Source organism: Tachysurus fulvidraco, chromosome 3, assembly GCF_022655615.1.
Source record: "Tachysurus fulvidraco isolate hzauxx_2018 chromosome 3, HZAU_PFXX_2.0, whole genome shotgun sequence".
Classification (NCBI taxonomy): domain Eukaryota; kingdom Metazoa; phylum Chordata; class Actinopteri; order Siluriformes; family Bagridae; genus Tachysurus; species Tachysurus fulvidraco.
This window is the reverse complement of record NC_062520.1, coordinates 15261894-15278632: the sequence shown is the minus strand read 5'-3', so window position 1 is coordinate 15278632 and position 16739 is coordinate 15261894. Positions and strand designations below refer to the sequence as shown.

The 16739-nt window shown below is 37.4% G+C and overlaps 1 protein-coding gene across 11 annotated transcripts in view; it reads left to right on the top strand.

Moving 5' to 3' along the window:
- The window catches only part of ptprub (protein tyrosine phosphatase receptor type Ub), a 193237-nt gene extending 180489 nt beyond the window's left edge, over positions 1 to 12748 (top strand). For 10 of the 11 annotated variants that reach the window (XM_047811098.1, XM_047811100.1, XM_047811097.1 and 7 more), the window contains 5 exons: positions 3892 to 4206; positions 5444 to 5569; positions 8791 to 8948; positions 9657 to 9792; positions 10018 to 12748. In XM_047811098.1, the coding sequence (XP_047667054.1) occupies positions 3892 to 4206; positions 5444 to 5569; positions 8791 to 8948; positions 9657 to 9792; positions 10018 to 10080 (798 nt within the window). In that variant the 3' untranslated portion in view covers positions 10081 to 12748. The remainder of the gene's footprint in view (positions 1 to 3891; positions 4207 to 5443; positions 5570 to 8790; positions 8949 to 9656; positions 9793 to 10017) is intronic. The other variant, XR_007140115.1, reaches the window with a different exon arrangement.
- The last annotated feature ends 3991 nt before the right edge of the window (positions 12749 to 16739 follow it).

Below are 16739 nucleotides of genomic sequence, written 5' to 3'. Positions count from 1 at the left end.
TTGATAAATGTCAACTGAGCCTAATGTGGCAAGGACATAAATTATCATACTCAACAACCCACCCAATTAATACTTAAGGACAGCCCTAAGAGATGTCCTGAGAATTAAAATTTGTGATTGCTTTTTTTACTGATACAACTACATGCTACAATCTACATAAGGGTACTGGCAATTAGTACGAAGACTAAAGACCTAGCTATAACCTCCTACGACCTGGTGTCCACATATTGTACGTGGACATCACTGCATCTAAAATGCAAGGCCAAACCAAAGCTTGTGTCTTAGGAGGTTAAGACTGTTAAGATGAGGAGGTTAAGATGTTTTCTTTCATTTTGCACTAAACTCCTATAGAAAGGTTTCAGCTGAATTCTCATTCCCTGATTGTCATTTGGCTGATGCAAGTTAGAGTATAGACAGTGACTAATATTCACTACTTGGTGATGTTTTTTTCTCCTTTACTTCTCCCTTCTTTCCAAGTTTTCTTCCACATACCATCTTGGGCATTTTTTTCTTGTCACTGTTCTGTTCAATGTGGGATCTCTAATTTAAAGCAGTTTGTAAATAGAACTGAATGTTTGCACTTCAATGACAATGTAGCCTGCAACAAGTACACATGCAAAGAGATAATAAGACAGTTATTTGGTTCATTAATAATGCATGCTGTTACATTTTTATTGTATACTTCTGGGCTGTGTTTTCATTTGCATTGCAGTGTGGAATGGTAATTATCTCAGTGTCCATGCTTTTGTAAAGGGTACAGGTTGGCTGATTTGCTCTGGAATTATTATTCAGAGCGTCGAGTCAATAACTCATTCATAATGATTCACCAATATTTGTGAAAATTGGCCATGCACTTTGCAATCATATCTGAGCATGAGATTAAGCCTGCAGTCTGCATATGGATGTATACAATTTGCTAAGAGTGGCAATATGAACAAATTGAAGAATTTAGCTAAGCGCATTTTTGTGGAACTTGCATCTGTACTGCCTAATAATGTCTCATATATTGAGCTTTTAGTGACTTGCGCATAAAATAAAGTCCCCTCAGAAACTATTGGAAACTCAAGGTCAATTCAATTGCTTGTGCTACACACCAAATTCCTTTGGGTTTGAGTTCAGAAGCCGTATCATGTAGAGAGTATTGGATTTCAGCTTTTATTTCCTACTGTTTACGTTTCAAATTCAAATTTATTTGTCATTTAGAATCATATTCGGTATGACATGTAGCTAAATGTTTTTAACTACTGTACTTGATATTTAAAAAAAAAACAACAAACAACATAAAAGATTTGTTACCTGTACGTTTTGTACTAGACCATCCAGTTTGTAGGAAAGCAAAAGTATAGGAAAAGATACGACTTGTATTTAGTTGGATATCCTTAGTTTGCAATAACAGCATTGGGCCTGTAATCCACTGATATGACCGAATTGTTTGGGTCTTCTTTTGTGGTGTTTTTCCAGTTTTGTATAGCGGTCACCTTCAGTTGTATATTTTTGGAGGGTTTCTATGTTCACATCTCCAGGCGGTGAAATTGGCTGATTTATTTGGCCAGTCTAAAAATGTTTCTTTTTTTTTACCCTGATTATGTTTTTTGTTGAATTGAGTTTTGATTGTTTTTGGTTATTGTCTTGCCGCATGATGAAGTTCCACCTGCTTAATTTGGATGCATTTCTTTGTAAATCGTCAGAAATGTTTCTGTGAAATTCTAAATTTGTTTTGCTGTTATCATAAATGAGGGACATGGTAATGTTTTAAGGGGAAAAGCTGACATTTTAACTCTCTTGTAATATTTAACTAATAACTCTTTTTGTTCAGGAAGGCAGCTCCAGACCAGTTTTTGTAATATCTAACTATTTTTTTCTGCATTATCTGGCTTTCGTTTTTTTGTATTTTCTGTAGTCTATTCTTGTTTCCATTTCCAAATCAGAGTCGCATTTATTTGTGGTCTTGAATCTGATTGAAATTAGTTTTGGGGACATATTTGGGTTAGACTACTACAGTCGAAACGGACAGATCTGTCTGTAATGTGAAAATAATAAGGATCAATAAAGTGCACAAAGTTGGGTACTGAATTACAGAATGTTGAATTTGCTGTAGATAAAAATCATTATAAAATCATTATAATGTCATGTTAGTGCAAGGAAATACATTTGTTGTGTTTAGAATGGTGGAAAATGTTTTATGCAAATTTCAAAATATCTCTGCAGTTGTACAGCATTGAGGGAACTGCTGTGATTAAAAAAAAAAGGATTGGGATTTTGTAGATTTTGGCACTATAAATTTCTATGATTTATTCTGCCTTTAAGTCTCATTACTGCCTGATATAGTAGCAAGGACAGTGTTTATGATCAGCAATAGACACTGTGTGCAAATTGCACGTCAAGAATCGACCGTAGACCTTTTTATAGGCTTTCTTTGTCATGATATAAAGATGTGACACCACACAGCTAACTAAAATAAACTGTGCACCCAATTACTGGGTTGTCAATTTGAATTGTCCAATTAATTATGATTCCTCCTATAAAACCAGTAAGGAATATATGCAGTAAAGTTTATGTTTGTGTGACCGTGTGCTCAAATACCTTTGAAGAGAGAATGAATAAAGGCTTGGGGTTGGTTAATTATACTATTGATTGTGCAATAGATGTTTCCCAGATTGTAGTCCATGAACAGGTCAGAGGCTTGCCAAATCTTTGTAAGGCTTTTGCCAATTTTCACTTCAGTGAATAAAGCTGTTGGTTATATACTATCACTTCTTACAAAGAAGAAATCTAGACTGACATTTAAGAAGGCAGACACTAATGTTTTTCTGCAGCTCTAAAAATTGACACTCTTCTCCTTTCTCTTCATTTAACTCTTAAAGTGCATCTTGCATTATATACTAAATATGAATTATAGGGCAATTATCACTGCGTGCTTTCTGGCTCTAATGGAGGGAACAGATACAGGAACGTGTTGGATAAGAGAAGGCTGACTGCTGTTTCATAGCAGGGTGTTGTACATGCTTTGATCCAGTGACGCTATGTCTCTGGCACTCACACTGGTTCCTTCTGCATCCCTCTGAAGCTGTGCACATGTTTAGCTGTGCAGGTGGTGAATTTATTTTGTTACACAGACTTTCTATTAATATTTTTTTGTGTATGTACACTATTCATTAGAGAGTAGAGTATTGCTTTCTCCACATCAACAGCATGCAGGAATTTGCACGCAGACCCTAGGTAAGCAGTGTTCCCATTTTAGTGGTGCTTTTTCTGATGAAATCATAACATTCCTATTCATTATTTATGAAGCTGGCCTGATTTCCAGTTTTTGTTCAATAATTTCAGCGGTGCTGTTTATGAGTATAGTGAAATGCTTTTTAAAGTCAAATCAGAGAGCTGGAGTTAGCACGAGGACCCATCTGTAGAGACCAGATGCACAATGCTGCTTGTGTGAAGTGTAAATCAACCTAATCGCTCCAATGGCAATGAGCTGCTCTCATCCCCTCTGTATTGCTGCTTTTCCCATCAAGGTTGTCCTTTCTTTTTTCATTTTCATTTCTTTTTTTCTCCGCCTTCGTTGTCTGTTAGCTCTTAGGCGGTGCGTTTCCCCATGTGCACATGTAGCCATCTTCATTATCCTTCTCCATATTTTATTATCTTTGCCATGTCTCCTCATCTCTGTACTTTCCTCTCCCATATGTATTAATCATTTATTTCCGATTCTCGGCCATCTAAAAAAAAAAAATCCTTGGTCTGAATAACACAAATTCACGAATCTGTCAGTCAAAGAGGAACCGAAGCCATGAAAAAATAATGAAGTGAATTCTTATACAATAAAACGTGTGAGATGGTCGAATATACAGAACCTGTGCAGTTGATGCGATTGCTTGTGTCTGTGTCCCTCTGCAGACCCTGAACTCTGTGACACCTCATTTGGATGTGGAAGAGTGCAGCATTGCACTGTTACCACGGAACCGTGAGAAGAATCGCAGCATGGATGTTTTGCCACCAGACCGTGCTCTGGCTTTTCTGGTTACCACAGAGGGCGAGAGTAACAACTACATCAATGCTGCTCTCACTGACAGCTTCCATCGACCAGCAGCCTTCATAGTGACACCTCATCCTCTGCCTGGCACAACCACTGACTTCTGGAGGCTTGTGTTTGACTATGGATGCACTTCCATTGTCATGCTCAACCAGCTCAACCAGTCAAATTCAGCTTGGGTGAGTTCCTCGAACATGACAATACTGAGCAGGAAGCACCACTTGTAAGGAAACATGGAAGCATTAGGCTCATTGCAAAGGTCTCAGATTAAACTAAGATTTGATTTGTACAACTTAGAATTCCAGCTCATCTTCTCTATTTTCTTATTTTATTTAGCTTTTTTTTTTATAGCATTTTTAATTATTAATCACTTAGTAACTATAATTCTTTGCCATTAATCTGTTCTATAATTGCTTTATATAAATTTAGTGGTTTTGTCAGATTAAAGTTTTTTCTGAGACCATTGTGGGTTTTTCTTTCATTGACCGAAGGGTACCAACAATTTTGTCCACGTGTGTATATAAATAAAGATTCTTCTTCTTCTTCTTCTTCTTCTTCTTTACCTTCCATAATTAAGTACAAAGCATACTGGTACAAAGACCTTCTGTTCTCATCTTACTAAAATGTTGTTAGGGTTTTTTCTCCTGCTCGAAATGGAGATTTGCTTTGTTTGCTCTAATTGCTAGAGTCTTAGCATGCTCACTCGCTCCGTTGTCTTCTAGTCTTGCTATGTTTTCTTACTGAGCCATTTGCTTTGTGTCATTCAGTCTCCCATTCACTTCATTTTACACTTGAGTGGATTAAGGCTTATAGCCTCTTTTACTCTCTTTTCTCATCTCTCTCTTTTTTTCTTACTGTATCTCATTCTCTCTTTCTCTCATTCTTACTTTGTTTTTGCCTCCATGTCACATTCTTTCTTCTTTCTCTTTAGCCAATTTTCCATCTTGCTCATTTCCGTACACTCTGTATCATTCTTCCTTCATCTCTCTCTGCAGTCCTTTTGTATTAATGGTTGCCTTTTTGGTTGTCAGTGTCACAACTCAGTGTTCAGTCTCTGAAGACAGTAATCCGTGTATTATCTCTCTTTCCACTCTGTCATCTCATTACGACCTGTCTACCCCTCCTTTCTTTCTGTGTCTTCTCATTAGAATTACAGCCCTGCAGGCATTTGAATACTGTTTTAACTGCTTAGTGTACTGTTTAGAGTCCTGATGCTTGGAAATTTCTTATGAGACTTGTTTTGCCTTTTTTTTTCCCGGTTCTGTTCTTTTCTCAACCTCGAGATATGGCTCGACTGCTTTTTTTCTTGAGTGGCACTTGACCTTTAAAAAACAATTCCTATCTTACGCTTATCAAAATGACTTTTCTTTGCATTGTATTTTATTCTTTCTCTCACTCCTTCCACTTTCTTTCTAGCCGTGTGTGCAGTATTGGCCTGAGCCTGGTCTACAGCAGTATGGCCCCATGCAGGTAGAATTTCTCTCCATGACTGCTGATGAAGATATCATCACCCGTGTGTTCCGGGTAAAAAATGTCTCACGGGTGAGTTTCAATTAATAGACACTCTACACACATGGTCATGCAAATCTTACAACTATGGAGAATTTAAAAATAATTCCCCTCTGTGTTAAAAGACTTTTTATGTTTCATATGTGTCTTTGTAAAAATAATTTGCAACTATGCAGTGCTTGATATAAGCTGGGGAACCTGTAGAACATGTGTTTTCCCCAGGCTTCTGCTTTTTATGCCACAAAAAATAAATTAAAAAGCAGGAAGAACCTCAGCATGTTTGCTCCAACCTGTGCATACTTAAAATGATGGGTCACATGGTGATGGAACTTGAGTTCCATTTTTTTAACAATGTAATCAGTCAAATTAAAAAACAAGTCAATAAAAAAAAACATGAATCTCGGAACTTTCCACTTGAGAAATATTGATTTAATGTTATAATTGCTTGAAAATTAAAAATTCATTGTCAATAATTAGACAGTTATTTCCCACAGACTTTATTCACACATATTTACCTTGGGACTTGTTTATACAGTAGTCATAATAAGTTCTATACAAACATTTTTCATGACACGAGCCAAACAGAAACACTGACACGAGCCAAACAGAAACAAGCTGAGGTTTTGTGAGCCCGCATAAGGTCAAACTTTTCAATTTTCCTGAGCTCATCACTGGGAAAGAGGCTATTTTCTTCTGTTTTCCCAGGGGTACATCCATCCAGGGGGAGTTTATTATAGATACTCTTTCTGCATTTCCTCCGTGTGTTCATAAACCATAGCATTTTATTCTGGTGGAGGCTATAAGATGTGGCAAATAAGAAACAGGAAGTGCAGGGAATAAGAAAAAAGAAAATGACATGGCTCTTATCAAAATAGATAAGTCAAAATAAACAGTGTTATATAGTGAGCAAATATGCGTCTGCAGTATGTATCTGACAGAGATGTTTGTAGAAAGGGGGTTGTGTGGTAGCCTAGTGGTTAAAGTGTTGGGCTACCAATTGGAAGGTTGTGAGTTGTGTTATCCCTCAATCGCTCAGTTGTATAAAAAAAAAAACCTAATAATAAAACGAGATAATGTAAGTCACTCCTGATAAGGGCATCTGCCAAATGCTGGAAATGTAAATATAGAAAGGCATGGTGAGAATTTATGTGTGTACACATGTGTTGTAGAAGGAGGGATATGGGATAGGTCAGTTGTCCATGTCATTCAGAGCTTTTTGACTGGCTGAATGACATGTGGCAGATTATCAACACACCTTGTCATGTGATACAGTAGATCTGCCTGTCATCCTCTACACCTCCGCACATCTCACACTGACAAGCTTAGACTATACGAGCTTAGAGAGAGACCACTGCTCAGAGGCACTCTCAGGGTCAGATGCACAAGGCTGTTGTGTTTGTTTTTCAAGCATAGTTTGTTCAGGCGAAGTCCCCATTCTATACAAAAAGAAAATTGCTTATTATGTTCAAAAATGGTGTAGAAGCCTAAATGCACACTGTTTGTATTTAGTACAATGCAAAGTGTCCTTCTTCTCCATATACATATTCTTAATCTTGAGTTTTGCATTCTTTAATCTTGAATTTTGCATTATATTAATCTTTATATTATTCTTTATATTAACCTTTTGTTCTATGTTTATGTTCTGTAAAGCTGCTTTGAGACAATGTCCATTGTAAAAAAAAAAACGATATACAAATAAATTAATTGAATATGTATTTGTGGGAGGATTATAAATAAAATGGGATGTCAGCAAAAAAAAATGGTTGAGAAATCAAGTGTGACTGATGTACATATCATTTTGATGGTCTGATTTGGGCAATAAGTGGGACAGTTTTGCCTATTGAATGCTTTCCCCAAAGCTAGATGGAAATGTCTTTCCAAAAAAGATGACTATATGTCATGAGCTGTAGGCCTATGAATATTGTTGCTGTGTATTGACAATGAGACTTTTAAACTAAAAACTTTTTACTTTAGTAAATACATGTTATTTGTGACAAAATGTTCTATATGACATGGTTTCAGTCAAACTATTTGCTGCAATACTGATTTCTCTTTGGAAGTAATTGTGTAGATCTGGCAACCCTAGTCATAGCCTGTATCAAACTGGACTTGAAAATTTTTACTAACAAAGAAATTGTGCACACTACACAAGACTTTTTGACTTTGCTAAATTTACAAGGTACAGGTTACACAAGCCCCAGTCAAGCAAATAAAAATGGAATGCAGTCTTAATTGCACATTTTGGGAAAAAGTTGTTTATTCTGTACACAGCTTTCATAAAACCAACTAGCATAAAGCTGTATTACCTCCGCTACATAATTTACTAGGTCTTCATCTAATTAAAACTTCATTAACCTTAACCTTTTTTCTTCACTACTGTTCTTGTACTTCCTTGGCGGTCCCCAGATTTTTGCTAACTCCATTCCACCATTTTGAAATGGCTTTTAAATCACTTAGAGTGCATCTAGTAATACTCCTAGGTGCAGTTTTTGTCATGAGCTGCAGCCATAGGAAATTTAATGTTAATGTCAAACATATTGCAAATGCATTTTATGACCACACTGAGTCACAGTCTTGCCCTGTACCTCCTTACATATATGTATCTGAACCTAAATCACATCTGATTGGGTGCTTTCTTTCTTGCTTTTCTTTTTTTCCCTCAGAAATGCCTTCGATAAAAAACTACTAGAGAAATAGGTACTTTTATTGTCAACGTTACCTAAAAGGCACAAAGGCAGTGTTTTAGGTCATAAACTGTACCTAAAATGAAGGTACATTCACTTGATTATTAAAGACACAGGCACACCTACAGGACAGACAATATTTTTTTTACACATACCTAATTGAAGTTTCTAGAATAAGTACTGCCTTTCTGCCTTTTCTGTCTTGTCCTAACCTCCTCTCTTTGTTACAAAACTGCTGAAACTGTTTTTCTATCAGCTCATTGAGCATTAGTCACTGTGCCCGAGTCGATAGGTTAGGTTTCCTGTGGTAAGCTCTTGGGGTGCCATAGGTCTAGATATTAATACCACTTGTGTTTTGGGGTAGAGGACAGAGTAAATCAGAGCTTGTGTGTTTCCAGAGCTGTTCTTCCCCTATAGACTCATTCATCACAACTCAGACCCTGCTGACTCAGCATTCCTGAAAGCTGAACATGGGGAATAGCTCTGGGCTTCTGTATACATACTCATAATCAGACCCACAAATTTATAAGGTATGATATATTACAGCCCATTTCTCTTGTCTGTTGTTAGCTTCAAGAGGGTCATCTGGTGGTGTGCCAGTTCCAGTTCTTGCGCTGGTCAGCGTATCGTGATGTTCCTGACTCCAAGAAGGCCTTCCTTAATCTGCTGGCCCATGTTCAAAAGTGGCAAAGAGAATGTGGTGATGGCCGCACCGTAGTCCACTGCCTGTGAGTTACACACATGCACACAAAGGCTTTGCTGTGAACATATCTACTTTTCAATTGTAGTGGAAATAGCTACTCAACAGTTATTGAATAAATATCAGTTACAAAAACACACAGTTATGGTCATAAAACATCAAACAGAAATTCCATCTACAGCCATACATGCAGTCAAGGTACTCACATATGCATACAAACAAATGTCTCTGGGGAGAAAGAGTTGTTTTTGCCTACAGGCATGTGCTGCTTTACAGCCTCTGCCCAGAAAAGCACATCATTCAGAGTTGTCACACAGTATTATTTCCTGCTAGCAGGGGGAAAGAGATTATGGAGATGAAATCAATTATGTTCTAATACAGAATACAGTAGCCTCCTCAGCAGTGTACCCAGAGCTGCCAAGATTCTGACTGCGATTGATTACACCACCGTCACCTCATCTGTCTACACACGCACCTCCACTCCCTTGCACTATCCTACTGAATGCTGTTTGTTCAGGACATTTGGATAGACATGTATGATGGAAAAAGGATATTGGCAGTCACTGACTTAAAGCATATCTCAGTGCATACATACATACATACATACATACATACATACATACATACATACATGCTTTTATGCGTATTGCCTTCTTCTACAATATTACTGTACAATCCTACTTATACAATCCTTTCTGTATATTTTACACTTGTCTGTTTTTGTTGGTGGCTACAGTAACGGAGGTGGGCGTAGTGGCACGTTTTGTGCGTGTACTATACTGATGGAGATGATCCAGTATCAGAACATTGTGGATGTCTTCTACGCCGCTAAAACACTGCGAAACGCCAAGCCCAACATGGTGGAGTCACTGGTAGGTGACAGGAACTGCAAGACTGAGCAAGCTCAGCAGAATTCTCAACATTTACTTCGTTAAATGAGAGCAAATATGTTTAATACACTTACAGTATCTACAAGCTAGAGAAAAAAAAACCCAACAACATAAAATATTAGATTTTTCTTTTAGCAGATATACTGGTATTTTTTGCAGCACTACACCTTACTCATCAGTATTTTTATGTGTGTGTGACTCCCCTAGGAGCAGTATCGCTTCTGTTATGACCTGGTGATGGAATATTTGGAGTGCATGGACCTCAGATAGCAACATATCTCAACTGTCCTCTAAATACAGAGGAGGACTGCTGGCAGATTCACTTTCTCTGTTCTCACTATCTCTGAGCTCTCTTTCCATCTCTCTCCCTTTCTCTTTTGTCAACTCGCTCACATCAAAACTCTTACCTGGGAGGGGAAGAGCAGAAAATAAACATGTGAGCAGAAGCTTTCGCCTTTTTGCCCAGAATGTCTAGATGTGTTGGACTATCCATGTCCTAGTTGTTTGTGGTTTAGTGTTGTTTTGTCAGCATCTTTTCCCCTCCTCTTCTCCCCTGAGCTGTGAGAAATCAACTCAAAATAACTCAAAGCCAGCTCTGATACCAAGTGCAAGCGTGTCTTGACTTCATTTCCTGAGAGTGTGACCTGTGTTTTGTTTTGTATTGTGCTGGGAATGCTCAAAGACAGGAAGTGGCTCGAGCTGTATGGACTGAGGAAACGAAAGAGCAGTTGCTTGGATATGTTCTTCTTATGTGCAGTACACTAGAGTCGGACATCTGAGACTTGGTCTGTAAGATCAAGAAGCCAAACACGTTCACACACACACACACACACACACACACACACACACACACACACACATGCTCAGACCCTCTCTCTCTTACCTGAAAATTGAATCTGCAGCCAGCTCTTCATTAATTTAGTTGACAGACATCCATTTTGTAATAAGGTGTCTGGACTACAATATACAATCCTAGTATTGTATATGGTCGGACCATCTACAATTGGACCAATAAGATCGCACCGTATTGGTCTATGAGTACACAAAGACGGAGTCCGTTATTTCCTACAACAGAAAAGTCAATGCCACTGACTCAAAAGAGAGCTGTCATGAATTTGATGGCTTTAATATCCTGCACTGGCTCGATTTTTCTTTTTTCAATTGTACATAGATTTTACATCTGCAGATGTTCTGTGTGAGGTCTAAGGAGCCAATCAATCTTATGTATGCAGAGGGAGTGTGTTAATGGCCAGTGTCATCAGACAAAAGGTGGTTTACAGGTTGACCCTGACATTTGCCCTCCAGTAATTGAACAAGAGCACTAATGGAGATTCACAGTTACATTCTGCAGAGTCTGCAACAATGTCAAATCTAAACTGGAGACAAATGGATGGAATGATGGGAAGCCAAACAGTGTCGAATCCTAAACATTTACCTTAATTCTGACTTGTACTTGTCAACTGGTTACAGTTTAGGAGTGGACCTTTTGTTAAATGTAGCTATCCAAGTGTTTAATTGATGCAGCATCCTGGACTTTTATTTGCAGTTTTAGAAATTGACCCACTTCACCCTGGTCACTGACATCACCCTACATCCATAAACATGTACATGAAATTCCTACAATGACATGTTACTTTTCTCATCTAATCAGTCAGAATGCAAATATTCATATAATATAATTCATATAATATTTGTAATATGCAATATTTCCAAATGATTTTTTCCTAAAGTTTAATGCAGTCAATAAAATAAAGATTTGTTATTCATCAATATATCGTTTATTCATATAGTAATGATTGGAGAGAGCATAACTTATGTAATCATTAGCCAATCACTATGCACAAACATTGCTTGTTTCATTCTAGGAATAGTACCACCGTGTTAAAGCCAAATTAATTAGACTCATGCTGGGTCAGTGTATTTTAGGAAGGTCAGTTAAAAAAAAAAATTTGACCAGGTACCAGCTGCCAGACAAAGGACAAAACTGCTATACCATCCTGTACATCTTAGCTAGCTGATAAGTTATTTCAGCTTCTTTAATTATTGCTAAATAAATGTAGTTAACCAGTAAATATGTCTAATTATTGAGTAATTTGCCTAAAAGTACAAAGCAATAATGCATTGCTCAGTATGTGGTGGCTCAACTGTTTCCTTCCTAACAGCACTTACCAGCTGGCAGAGACTGTCCCAGTTTGACCAGCTTGATTCTGTGTTTTGGTAACCGGTTGGAATTAGCCAAATTTTTCTTCAGGAATGAGAGAGAATAAAAATTATCCTTTTTTTTTTTTTTTTTACTGATACTGCTTTATTAATAATGTTGTATTTAAACAAGTTGTACTTTGATTGTTGTTTATGCTAAATCAGGTAACGCAGGAAAATGATGTAGGTAGAGTATTTAAATGTGCATAATTGAAGTTTTGCAGTGCATTATTAATCACTGCTTAATGCCCCAGCATTAATAAAGCACTGAATTAATGTGCTGTCACTCTGATTGTGTGCAAACTGCAGAGCCAGAGCTGAAGTCGAATTTATCTGAACTGAATAGTTTGGCCACTGCTGGTCGCTGTATGCAGTCTAATGCTGTGTTTTAATTATATAATACTTCATATATGTACATGCTTTGTTCAGCAGCTCAGTTTTATCCATTCACATATGGATGGAGAGCTTGTTATTAATCTTTCAGCATTTGGTCATGTCATTTTGAATTGGCTTGTAAACATTTGAGATTATGAATTAAAATCTTAAATTTCTATTGGCAGATTGCGCTCCTGGGGTGATCTAGACACTGCCAGATTTGATCCAGATCAGTAGGACAGTCAACACACATTGATTGGTTTGGACAGTTGTAAGTTGTAAAGAGCAGTAAATGTTGCGTGAGGTAAATACTGAATATTTGTTTGATTAAAGATGCTGGATAATAAATGAACATATACTTTGATTTTTCCATTTATTTTATTGACTGTTTCAATTACATTATTGACTGTTAGGAAATAATCAGATGTTTTTTATTCACTCATGTCATTAATTCTGATATTTAATTTAATATAGCCCATTTAATCCACACACATTTTCTTCGCATTCAACCAAGATTTTTCTGAAGCTATACACTTCTCAAATAATGCTCTAACTGCAGAGCTGCTAAAAATGTCATATTGGAGATTCATCAGGTTAATTGTCATAAAAACCAGACACAAGATTTTAGTGCAGCTGCTTTGCCATTTTTATAGCTGTGCATATGTCATCCCAGATGTTGGGCTGCTGAGGTGATGTTGAGTGACAGTCTCTGTAGCCAATGGCATCAAGCAGAGTCCAAAATTCCAAGCCAACAAGCTGCTTTGGAGAGTCAAGGGAATCCAGTGAATGGTCTGACAGATGGAAGAGTTTATAATAGAAACAAGTTATTGGGGGCTCATCCAGAGAATTTCAATAACCTGTCTTTTCTTTTACGACCCTGAACTATGTGAGAAAGTGCCTGGACCCTCATATAGGAAATGAAGAGTATATGTACATATGGATGTATATTTGTTAATGTGAATAGTATGTGAATAAACCAATACGTGCTTGGCCACATTTAAAAGTAAATGCTAAAAAAAATGAATGTATTGTACTGTATATTACCTTTTGATTCATTCATGTGCCACCAAATGATATAATGCATCTATCGCCTGCTGTGGAAATCAAACAAGAGCCACATAAAGCCCCTCCTTGAAGCCCACCTGTAGTCATCTCAGACAATTCTTTGATTCTGTTGCTCATACAGTATTAGAGATATTTGCCATTTCATATATTCTTTTGTAAAGCATGTTGTTCAATGGTCCAGTGTGCTTATTCATACAATGTGGAAAAACAGTGGACTTTTGCCATCAAGTCTGATATGAAAACGGCCTTTGGGCAGTTATTTCCATGTTGTTATAATTATTTTTCCTCTTTTTGTAAGTGTTTGTGTATGGTGCCGGACTGAAAAGAATATTGTGTTTTTGACCATGTATTTGTGGGTTTGAAAGGGGATGTGGAAGCAGACATGACAGAGCTTTGAGGGTTGGAGGGGATTTTTTTTGTCTATAACAGAAGATGAATAAAAGGTTCTACAATGGAAGTTACTCATGTAATCAATGCTACTATATATATATATATATATATATATAACAGGTGTCATTTATGTTTTTTACCATTTATATTTGAAATTTATTTGAAACAAATGTTATTCACCACTTTTGGCATCAATCTTAGTTTATTAAGACATAGGACACTGCGCTATACAAATATTGGATCTCATTTCAGTGCCAGCTCTGAAGCACATGTCATGAATATCCTGCATGGAAAGAAACAGTTTGTGGGTTGAGTGGCTATGCTTGAATTATGAATGACCTAGAACAAGACCTTCAGTAAATCTGTAGATCTTCGGATTTCTACAACAAGGTTCTCACTTTTCCTTTCATCCTTTCTCCCCCTTTCCTACTTTTTATCCTCCTTTCACCTTTCCTCTCTTCCTCCTCTGTTGTGGCCGCCAGCTCTACCACGCTGCAGATTTCGCCCTCTCTGTGCACACAGTAATCTGTAGCCATTGTGTGTCTGAATAATTAAGCAGGCCCACAAAGTGATCCAGTGTTTAAGAAGAACAACTTGCTCGATTAATTAGAGAACAAAACTCCCTCTGTCAGCTTCCTCTAACACTGTGAGAGCACAAGTCTTCCATTTTCTAGCTTTCGCATTCCACAAAAAAAAAAAAAAAATTAAAAAGATCTTATTACCCCGTCCTTTGATCAAGCTCTTAGGATCTAAATATATTTTTAGAGCAGCTAAAGCCAGTAATGTGCTATTGTAGTTTGTTTATTTACATGTAAATTAATCTGTGAAATTGTGACACTTTGATGTAAAAATGTGTGTGACTGCCAGAAAATGAACAGGAGGAAAACATTAGTATTTTGCATGTGCATCGTTTTGTTCTCTGGAAAGTTTAGACATGCATTTAAAAAGAAATGCATTTGAAAAATAATGATTGCGATAAATAAATAAAACCAGGAATGTGCCGTAGAGGGTATAAGCTCTCCGTGAGAGGAATTACAAGTCTGATAGCAATCCATTCCTGATGACATAGTGACACATGAGATCAGCAGGCAGCCTCCTTATACTCACTGCTTCTTTTTTTTTATTTTGCTCTTTTAGACACCCTGCTAATCAGCATTTGCAGATCCTAATCTTTCACCTTGGAGAGGTCAGAGACATTGGCTCCCATCTTTCATCCTGTCTCTGCTTTCATGCAGCTATTCTTAAACCTTCTTCTCACTAGCAAACTCCATTGCCACTATTCTGAAGAATAAATCTATCCATGCAAGGCAAATGTGTATGTGTATGTGTATGCAAACATGCTGAATGTATGCACATGCTGTTCCAATACAACACATTGCACATGCACTGAGCAAACCCTGTGGTGTTCAGGAGATTTGAGTAGCCGCTGGTGCATGGAGCAGGTGGAAGGTTTTTTGGCGCTGTGGTTTGGAGCACAGTAAAGCAGAGAAGCCAGATGGCCGGATGTTCTTGTGCAGGTTGTCAGTTCCACAGCTGCCCAAATGCACCTCTTATCTCGACTGTGTGTGTATGTGTGTGTGTGTGTGAGTGAGAGTGAGAGTGAGTGAGTGTGTGTATGTCCAGGCTGTGGAAACATCCTTTTCCAGTCTGGACAAAGCTGAGGTGCTGATAGTGCCATGTAGTGCAGATGTGATTTAATTCTTTTCCATGTTATTTTCTTTTCATTTATCAGTTTTCCTCCAAACCTGTTACATAGACATGGTTCACTGTGTGAGCTTTGGACCTGGACCCTGTTTCTGCTTGCTTTATCTGGTGATCTGTTTTACTCGCCTGATGCTTCCCAGGCTTTTACTACAAGACTACTTGAAAAGAGTTTTCCTGGAAAGTACTGTATGTGGTGTGCAGTTAGAAGGTCTTCCTGGCAAAAATGGCCTGCCAAGGTGTTTTTTTCCAGGTGCCCAAGACTGTCAGGGAAGTGACGAGATAATTAAATGTCAAGGTTTTTGCAGTTCTTCAGGTTTTGCAAAAGAAAAAAATATCTAAAAATATATAAATAAAATGTCTTACATTTTCGGAAAAACACTGGCTAAATAACACATTTTTGTAGAAAATTGGCACAATTCTGTGGCTTTTTATTTATATTTTACTCCTTTTTTGTAGTATTACATAAATTATAAGAAGCCCACTTGAGAAAATCATTGTATATACAGTAAACATGGATAATATTTCTGCCATTATTTATAAAAACATACAGACCAGTGAGTTTCATATACATTTATATTTACAGCATTTGGTCTACACTTTATTTACGCCTTATCCAGAGCAACTTACATAAATGCTTTTTTAAGTCCTCATGCTAGTTCACTAGGTCAGGGACTAAGAATACTTTTACTCTCATAACCCTTAGTACAGTATGAAAAGAAAACTTAAGCCAAGGATAACTTTATATATATATAATATGTAGGTTTAATGCTGGGTGAATGGTTAGGTCGTTGTTCTTCTTCCTTTATGTCAGGAATAGTTCTTTTCGCCACCTGGGTATCAGGGCAACAAAGGACACTGATGCTGCCAGGAGTGAGTTGCAGTAGATACAAGGACCCAAACAAGCACCTGGATAGAAATGTCTGGATCCTGCTTATGTTTTAATGCAGAAACCTGCAGCTGAATGAAAGTATAAAAAAAAACATATGAGGATATGGCCTCACTGAGATAGTGGGTATAGATCAGAATAGGACCCAACACTGAGCCTTGTTGGACTAGTGGAGAGTCTACATGTAGCAGATGTGAATCTTTTCAGATTTATGTTACCTGATGACTTTCCCTCCAGGTAAGAACCATTTTCAAGAACTGTATTACACTACATGATTTTACACAATGATTAATTTTATTGTTTTATTATT